This window comes from Dendropsophus ebraccatus, chromosome 3, assembly GCF_027789765.1.
Source record: "Dendropsophus ebraccatus isolate aDenEbr1 chromosome 3, aDenEbr1.pat, whole genome shotgun sequence".
Lineage (NCBI taxonomy): Eukaryota > Metazoa > Chordata > Amphibia > Anura > Hylidae > Dendropsophus > Dendropsophus ebraccatus.
In genome coordinates this window covers 74,135,110-74,145,050 of record NC_091456.1, presented here as the reverse complement: position 1 = coordinate 74,145,050, position 9,941 = coordinate 74,135,110, and the positions used below count along the sequence as shown (strand labels likewise).

General features: G+C 36.3%; 1 protein-coding gene across 2 annotated transcripts; it reads right to left on the bottom strand.

Moving 5' to 3' along the window:
- Positions 1 to 859: 859 nt before the first annotated feature.
- Positions 860 to 8,946, bottom strand: LOC138785738 (cyclin-dependent kinase inhibitor 2A-like). 2 transcript variants are annotated; one of them, XM_069962003.1, is made up of 2 exons: positions 7,953 to 8,946; positions 860 to 1,559 (listed from the first exon to the last, which is right to left on the bottom strand). In XM_069962003.1, the coding sequence occupies exons 1-2, from the start codon at positions 8,109 to 8,111 to the stop codon at positions 1,293 to 1,295; spliced, it is 426 nt and encodes a 141-aa protein (XP_069818104.1). In that variant the 5' UTR covers positions 8,112 to 8,946; the 3' UTR covers positions 860 to 1,292. The 2 variants fall into 2 exon arrangements, with proteins under 2 accessions (XP_069818104.1, XP_069818105.1); XM_069962004.1 differs by having other exon boundaries at positions 7,995 to 8,944.
- Between the last annotated feature and the right edge of the window lie 995 nt (positions 8,947 to 9,941).

Below are 9,941 nucleotides of genomic sequence, written 5' to 3'. Positions count from 1 at the left end.
TACTATATAATGTACTATATACACTTGTACTATAATGAACTATATACAATTGTACTATATAATTATACTATAAACAATTGTACTATATAATTACACTATATACAATTGTACTATAAACAATTGTACTATATAATGTACTGTATACAATTGTACTATATAATGTACTATATACAATTCTACTATATAATTATACTATATACTTTATACTATATATAATGCAAAAAAAACCTCACCAGACAACCCGTCCCCGGCTGCCAGGGGTGTCCCGTCCTATCCGCGGCAGCGCGCACATCAGAGAAGTCCCTGTGCGCCTGGACTGGGACTTCCAGCACAGGCAGCGTCTCTAAGGTGCGGTTCCTGTGCCAGAAGTCAGTGCCCCAGGCGGCACAGGGACTTCTCTGATGTGTACACTGCTGGGGATAGGACGGGACACCCCTGGCAGCCGCACATCAGCTGGGGGGCCATCATGAGCCTGCTCTTGTGACCACAAGCAAAACAATGCTTGCAGTCACAAGAGTGATCCATGGGGGGGCAGTGCAGTGGCAGGGGGGGCCTCGTGGAGGGCCAGGTCGCAGCAGCGACCGCCGTGACCCTGGTAGCTACGCCACTGGCTCCCGGTGTCTGTGCCAGAATTGTGGAGATAAATTCAGGATGTACAATATCCGTATTTTGCGGAATAGACGCACTTCATGAGAAATCCTGAAGTGTGTCTAATGGAGTTCTGTGGGTCAAGAAATCTATCCGTATGGAATCAGGGCAGATTTTTGTGGTATGTGAGAGTCATATGTAAAAGAAGATGATTTAAATGAACATAAAATTGAGGGGAAAAAATGATGACAACTGATAGAAGAAACTTATGACAACTGATGATTTTTATTGGAAAAAAAGGATAGAAAAACTGATGACAACTGATGCCTTTTTGGTCACAATTGTGGCATCAGTTGTGGTCAATTTCTGACGAAAAAACTGAAACTGATGCAACTGATGTATGTAAACTAGGCCTAACTATTATCATCATCCTCATCATCATTATCATCACCTCTAAAATCAATGACACTAATAATAATATGAGTATTATTATTATAACTATTTTGTATTATTAATAGTATTGTTACATATAGTACATCCTCAACAGATAATTGTATAATACAGGCAGCCCCGCCCCGCCATGCACCAGGCTCCGCCCCTCTCCTCCCTGATTTGCTGGTCGCAGTCATAGGCACACTCCCCAGGAGATACGGATATAATGGATTCACTCCGGCACATAATACAGATAGCAGGGATGGGAGCAGCTACCTCCCAGCCGCCCCGACTACTCCCCGGGCTATCAGTTCTCTCATGACGGACGGGGAAGCTAAATCCAGGGGCCGCTGGCCGCACTTGTCCTGTGGGCCGTCCACCCTGGCTCCTCCGTTAACCAGTATGACTAGTGTGTCCACAAAGCCTTCCCGGATGGCATCATGGGCAGGGCAGGTGCCAGTGGTGGGGTCAGGGACGGTGGGGTCGGCTCCATGATCTATGAGCAGCTGAGCGAGGCGTGGACTGCCCATCATCATCACCTGGTGGAAGGGAATGTTAATATATTATTATATATCATCATCATCATCATCAACATCACCTGGTGGAAGGGAATATCATTATATTATTATATATCATCATCATCATCACCTGGTGGAAGGGAATATCATTATATTATTAAATATCATCATCATCATATCATCATCTGGTGGAAGGGATTATTAATATATTATTATATATCATCATCACCTGGTGGAAGGGAATATTAATATATTATTATATATCACCATCATCTGGTGGGAGGAAATATTATTATATTATTAAATATCATCATCAACATATCATCACCTGGTGGAAGGAAATATAATTATATTATTATATATCATCATCACCTGGTGGAAGGGAATATTAATATATTATTATATATCATCATCACCTGGTGGAAGAGATTATTATTATTATTATTATTATTATATATCATCATCATCATCATCACCTGGTGGAAGGGAATATAATTATATTATTATATATTATTATCATTATCATCACCTGGTGGAAGGGAATAGTAATATATTATTATTATTATATATCCTCATCACCTGGTGGAAGAACATATAATTATATTATATATCATCACCATTATCATCACCTGGTAGCAGGGAAATCACATTAGTATTATTATATATCATCATCACCTGGTGGAAGGGAATATTAATATATTATTATATATCATCATCACCTGGTGGAAGGAAATATAATTATATTATATATCATCACCAGCATCATAACCTGGTAGAAGGGAAATCACATTAGTATTATTATATATCATCATCACCTGGTGGAAGGGAATATTAATATATTATTATATATCATCATCACCTGGTGGAAGGGAATATTAATATATTATTATATATCATCATCACCTGGTGGAAGGAAATATCATTATATTATATATCATCACCATCATCATCATCACCTGATGGAAGGAAATATTATTATATTATATATCATCACCATCATCCTCACCTGGTGGAAGGGAAATCACATTAGTATTATTATTATATATCATCATGACCTGGTGGAAGGGAAATATCATTATATTATTAAATATCATCATCATATCATCACCTGGTGGAAGGGAATATTAATATGTTATTATATATCATCATCACCTGGTGGAAGGGAATATAATTATATTATATATCATCATCATCATCACCTGGTGGAAGGGAATATTAATATATTATTATTATTATATATCATCATCACCTGGTGGAAGGGAATATAATTATATTATATATCATCACCATCATCATCACCTGGTGGAAGGGAAATCACATTAGTATTATTATATATCATCATCACCTGGTGGAAGGGAATATTAATATATTATTATATATAATCATCATCTGGTGGGAGGAAATATAATTATATTATTATATATCATCATCACCTGGTGGAAGGGAATATTAATATATTATTATATATCACCATCATCTGGTGGGAGGAAATATTATTATATTATTAAATATCATCATCATCATATCATCACCTGGTGGAAGGAAATATAATTATATTATTATATATCATCATCACCTGGTGGAAGGGAATATTAATATATTATTATATATCATCATCACCTGGTGGAAGGGAATATTATTATATTATTATATATCATCATCACCTGGTGGAAGGGATTATTATTATTATTATTATATATCATTATTATTATTATATATCATCATCATCATCATCATCATCATCACCTGGTGAAAGGGAATATTAATATATTATTATATATCATCATCACCTGGTGGAAGGAAATATCATTATATTATATATCATCACCATCATCATCGCCTGGTGGAAGGTAAATCAAATTAGTATTATTATTATATATCATCATCACCTGGTGGAAGGGAAATATCATTATATTATTAAATATCATCATATCATCATCTGGTGGAAGGGATTATTAATATATTATTATATATCATCACCTGGTGGAAGGGAATATTAATATATTATTATATATCATCATCACCTGGTGGAAGGGAATATCATTATTATTATTATTATTATTATTATTATTATTATTATTATTTTTGTATTATTATTATTATTATTATTATTATTATTATTATTATTATTATTATTATATATTATTATCATCATCATCACCTGGTGGAAGGGAATATGAATATATTATTATTATTAGATATCATCATCACCTGGTGGAAGAACATATAATTATATTATATATCATCACCATTATCATCACCTGGTAGCAGGGAAATCACATTAGTATTATTATATATCATCATCACCTGGTGGAAGGGAATATCAATATATTATTATATATCATCATCACCTGGTGGAAGGGAAATCACATTAGTATTATTATTATTATATATCATCATCACCTGGTGGAAGGTAATATTAATATATTATTATATATCATCATCACCTGGTGGAAGGGAATATTAATATATTATTATATATCATCATCACCTGGTGGAAGGAACTATCATTATATTATATATCATCACCATCATCATCACCTGGTGGAAGGGAAATCACATTAGTATTATTATTATATATCATCATCACCTGGTGGAAGGGAAATCACATTAGTATTATTATTATATATCATCATCACCTGGTGGAAGGGAATATAATTATATTATATATCATCACCTGGTGGAAGGGAATATTAATATATTATTATATATCATCATCACCTGGTGGAAGAGAAATATCATTATATATCATTATCACCATGTGTCTATCTGTCGGTGACATGTGTACGGCACCAGCTCCCCGTCACTTGTCACACCCTCAGTGTATACATGGACCCATGCCATGCCGTGTGTATACTGTCATACAGATGTTGTGTGTGTGTGTGTGTGTGTGTGATAGAATATAGAAGAGAATGATAGCAATAAAAGTGAAAAACAGTGCATAGTGTTCTATGTATGTATGTATGTATGTATGTGTGTATGTATGTGTGTATGTATGTGTACACTTAAATATGTACAGTTTTTTTTTTATAATAGGTTAATAGAATTTTTGCAAATACATATTCATCTCTGTCATATAAAGATGCATCAACATGTACACAAGATTAATATTAGCAAAGGATATTTCTCTCCAGCCAGCTAGTTCTTGATTAAAAAAATATTAAGATTTAAATCTCAAAATGCTAAAGTCACCTATATACATTTTATTACCCAAATATTCAAGTTATGTTATCAACTATTATCTATATCGTATCTATCTATTTATCTATTTCGTATCGATCTATTCATCTATCTATTATCTATCTATCTATCTATCTATCTATCTATCTCCTATCTATCTCCTATCTATCTATCTATCTATCTATCTATCTATCTATCATCTATCTATCTATCTATCTATCTCCTATCTATCTATCTATCTATCTATCTATCTATCTATCTCCTATCTATCTATCTCCTATCTATCTATCTATCTATCTATCTATCTATCTATCTCCTATCTATCTATCTATCTATCTATCTCCTATCTATCTATCTATCTATCTATCTCCTATCTATCTATCTATCTATCTATCTATCTATCTCCTATCTATCTATCTATCTATCTATCTCCTATCTATCTATCTATCTATCTATCTATCTATCTATCATCTATCTATCTATCTATCTATCTATCTATCTCCTATCTATCTATCTACCTATCTATCTATCTATCTTCTATCTATCTATCTATCTATCTCCTATCTATCTATCTATCTATCTATCTATCTATCTATCTCCTATCTATCTCCTATCTATCTATCTATCTATGTATCTATCTCCTATCTATCTATCTATCTATCTATCTATCTATCTATCTATCTATCTCCTATCTATCTATCTATCTATCTATCTCCTATCTATCTATCTATCTATCTATCATCTATCTATCTATCTATCTATCTATCTATCTATCTATCTATCTCCTATCTATCTATCTACCTATCTATCTATCTATCTTCTATCTATCTATCTATCTATCTCCTATCTATCTATCTATCTATCTATCTATCTATCTATCTATCTCCTATCTATCTCCTATCTATCTATCTATCTATGTATCTATCTCCTATCTATCTATCTATCTATCTATCTATCTATCTATCTTCTATCTATCCTATTAGCAAACAATATAGCACTCGTTTAGTAGCAGTAGAAGGTGTCCATAAACCAACTGATATTCATTCCCTGTAATATTGTCTATGGTAAATCATTATACAGCCATATAAAAGAAAATAGTTATATTGTTTGATAGAAAAAGCAAATAGGAAAAGCTGATGCCGATTCTATACCTATTAAACTCGATGCTTATTAGGACTATGGTTTTTGCAGTGTACTCTATCATCTATCTAGATAAATGTAATAAAATAAATTTATATTGTGCTAGTGAAAAGTGGTATGGATATAACAAACATTATAGAAACTATATATATTCATCCAGCCGGCAATCATAGAGGAGGTAGTGTATGCTACACAAATATTCCTACAGGGTTATCCTATATTCCTGTATATGTATCTGCTGCTGTCATCTCTCCCTACACATTATCTATCTATCTATCTATCTATCTATCTATCTATCTATCTATCTCCTATCTATCTATCTATCTATCTATCTATCTATCTCCTATCTATCTATCTATCTATCTATCTATCTATCTTCTATCTATCTATTTCCTATCTATCTATCTATCTATCTATCTATCTATCTATCTATCTATCTCCTATCTATCTATTTCCTATCTATCTATCTATCTATCTATCTTCTATCTATCTATTTCCTATCTATCTATCTATCTATCTATCTATCTATTTTTAGTAATTTCAGCAGCACAGGAAAAATATGGGTGCCAGGCAAATACTCCAACCACGAGTCCACAATATATATGTAAAGTAGCTTGACGGCACTCCAGATAAGGTGAGAAAAAAGGTTTCACATTTATTCACAAAGTGCACAGCACAGCATACAAAGTAATTAGCCTAATTACTTTGTATGCTGTGCTGTGCACTTTGTGAATAAATGTGAAACCTTTTTTCTCACCTTATCTGGAGTGCCGTCAAGCTACTTTACATATCTATCTATCTATCTATCTTCTATCTATCTATTTCCTATCTATCTATCTATCTATCTATCTATCTTCTATCTATCTATCTATCTATCTATCTATTTCCTATCTATCTATCTATCTATCTATCTATCTATCTATCTATCTATCTATCTATCTATCTCCTATCTATCTATCTATATCTATCTATCTCCTATCTATCTATCTATCTATCTATCTATCTATCTATCTATCTCCTATCTATCTATCTATCTATCTATCTATCTATCTATGTATATATCTATCCTCTCTATTTATTAAAATATTAAAATTATATATATATATATATATATATATATATATATATATATATATTTATAGGCATTAGTAGGTACATATCATAGCTGAAACATATGTAAATGGTACATAGGTATATATACTGTACGTATCTTCACAAAACACAAAACAAAACAAAACATAAATGACCAACAGTGTACTAGATGTCACCTCGTGAGCGCCCTCTGCTGTCCATTACCTGTCCCTCCTGATCTATGATCTATACGGCATCTTTTACAAAGAAATGAACATATAGATAGAAAATAATTATCTATCTATCTATCTATCTATCTATCTATCTATCTATCTATCTCCTATCTATCTATCTATCTATCTCCTATCTATCTATCTATCTATCTCCTATCTATCTATCTATCTATCTATCTATCTCCTATCTATCTATCTATCTATCTATCTATCTATCTATCTATCTATCTCCTATCTATCTATCTCCTATCTATCTCCTATCTATCTATCTATCTCCTATCTATCTATCTATCTATCTATCTATCTATCTATCTATCTATCTATCTATCTCTCTATCTATCTCCTATCTCTCTCTCTCTCTCTCTCTCTCTCTCTCTCTATCTATCTATCTATCTATCTATTTCCTATCCATATATCTAGAAAAAAGCAGCACATCCACTATAGCTAATATATTGGTGCCCGTACAATAAGAACCTTTGCAAAAAGTCCAGAAATCTCTATAAAATCAGAGAGCAGCACCACACCAATGTAATGGTACAAAACTGTTCTATTCCACTCAAAAAGCAGTGACAGCAGCTATTCCTAGGTAACTAAATTCTAATCGTTCCCTATACATTTATATATCTAATCTTGAGATTATATATATATATATATATATATATATATATATATATATATATATATATTTATTTATATTTGTTTTCGTTTCCTGGTTAATCTGTCTCTCACCTCTCTCATCTATCTTTATATATAAATAGATAGATAGATACACATACACACACACACATACCATATGGCGAGATGCTGTATCACACAGTGTCCATGCACTGACCTGGATGGCTGTCCTGCCGTAAGAGTTGCAGGTATTCGGGTTTACCCCACTGTCCAGTAATTCCATCACCCGCTGTAGGTTTCCCAGTGCTGCCGCCATAGTCAGCTCCTCGGCCATTGTTGGCGCTACATCCCTCTTTTGCAGCCCCTGCAGTCCAGTTTTGCTGCTGTGTGACTGGTGTCTGGCAGCCTGGCCCCTCTTGCTCTCTGCCGGTAGGTGAGCTCTGCTTGCTGTGTGACTGGTGTCTGGCAGTCTGGCCCCTCTTGCTCTCTGCCGGTAGGTGTGCTCTGCTTGCTGTGTGACTGGTGTCTGGCCCCTCTGGTCCCTGCGCCGGTAGGTGAGCTCTGCTTGCTGTGTGACTGGTGTCTGGCAGCCTGGCCCCTCTGGTCCCTGTGCCGGTAGGTGAGCTCTGCTTGCTGTGTGACTGGTGTCTGGCCCCTCTGGTCCCTGTGCCGGTAGGTGAGCTCTGCTTGCTGTGTGACTGGTGTCTGGCCCCTCTGGTCCCTGTGCCGGTAGGTGAGCTCTGCTTGCTGTGTGACTGGTGTCTGGCAGCCTGGCCCCTCTTGCTCTCTGCCGGTAGGTGAGCTCTGCTTGCTGTGTGACTGGTGTCTGGCCCCTCTGGTCCCTCTGCCGGTAGGTGAGCTCTGCTTGCTGTGTGACTGGTGTCTGGCAGCCTGGCCCCTCTTGCTCTCTGCCGGTAGGTGAGCTCTGCTTGCTGTGTGACTGGTGTCTGGCCCCTCTGGTCCCTGCGCCGGTAGGTGAGCTCTGCTTGCTGTGTGACTGGTGTCTGGCCCCTCTGGTCCCTCTGCCGGTAGGTGAGCTCTGCTTGCTGTGTGACCGGTGTCTGGCCCCTCTGGTCCCTGTGCCGGTAGGTGAGCTCTGCTTGCTGTCTGACTGGTGTCTGGCAGCAGGTGTGCTCTGCTTGCTGTGTGTGGGGAAAGCCCCAGTGCTATTGCTCTGCACACACCCTGCTGAGTAACACGGCTGCACTGGTCACAGATAGTGATAGGAGCTGCTGCTGCTGCTGCATCTCCTGATCTCCAGCTTACTATACAAATGGTTAAAGGGACAGACAGGATTTTGTATTCTGCTCTTTTCTATTGGATTTATTTCTCCAGTTATCAGTTCTTTAATGTGTTTATTGTCTTTTATTTGTCTGTGTTTATTGTCTTTTATGAATTGTGACATTTCCCTTTCATGTTATATAGAAAAGAAGTCTGCCCAATGATCCAGCGCTGCAGCCATTAAAGGCAATGGAGAATCCCCCAGTCAGAGACGATATCCCCAACAATGTACTGTATGTATGTCATTAGCCCCCCCCCCATTAACCCTTGTGACCCCGACAGGAGGGGTAGTCCCCTGGGTCCCCTATACATGTGCAGCACCCTATAGGAGATGTCCCTCCTATAGTAAATCGCCTGCTTTGGTGCTGCCTTCTATATTAGCTGAACCTACAAGTAGTAGATGGCCCCCTTTAGGTGTACCCCTAAAGTAGATGGCCTCCTGTGCTGTTGCCCCACATGTAACCTTTACATTGACACCACATTTATATATTTTTTTCTTTTAGTTTTAGTACATTTTTATGTCAATGTATATTGTGTCAGTGTCAGGAGATTTGTATTTTTGGAGCCAATTTTGCGGTACAAAAAAATTTGTCTTGTGTCCTGTTCCACCTATATTAACTTAGGGAACGTCTACTAGTGGTCCCATGTCGCTTAGGATACAATGAGGCAAGTAGGCAGGGACAGTGGGCAGGGGGCAGCATCGGGCTGAACTTGTGTCTTCTGTGTGCACCCCAAGATGGCTTTGAGAGGCCTGTATCACAGACACCTAATAAATCACCCAATTTAAAAATAAGATGGTTTCAAAGAATTCAAAAACAGAAATTAGGAAGGGGGCTAACCAGGTGTTGTCCCTGGTGTTCTCTGTGGTGTACAGGTGCACCTA

Excerpts from the sequence above, each read along its gene's own strand:
- LOC138785738 (XM_069962003.1), bottom strand. The coding sequence starts at position 8,111 with ATGGCCGAGGAGCTGACTATGGCGGCAGCACTGGGAAACCTACAGCGG. Across the intron at positions 1,560-7,952 it reads ATACAGCATCTCGCCATATG|GTGATGATGATGGGCAGTCC; the intron begins GTATGTGTGTGT and ends CCCTTCCACCAG.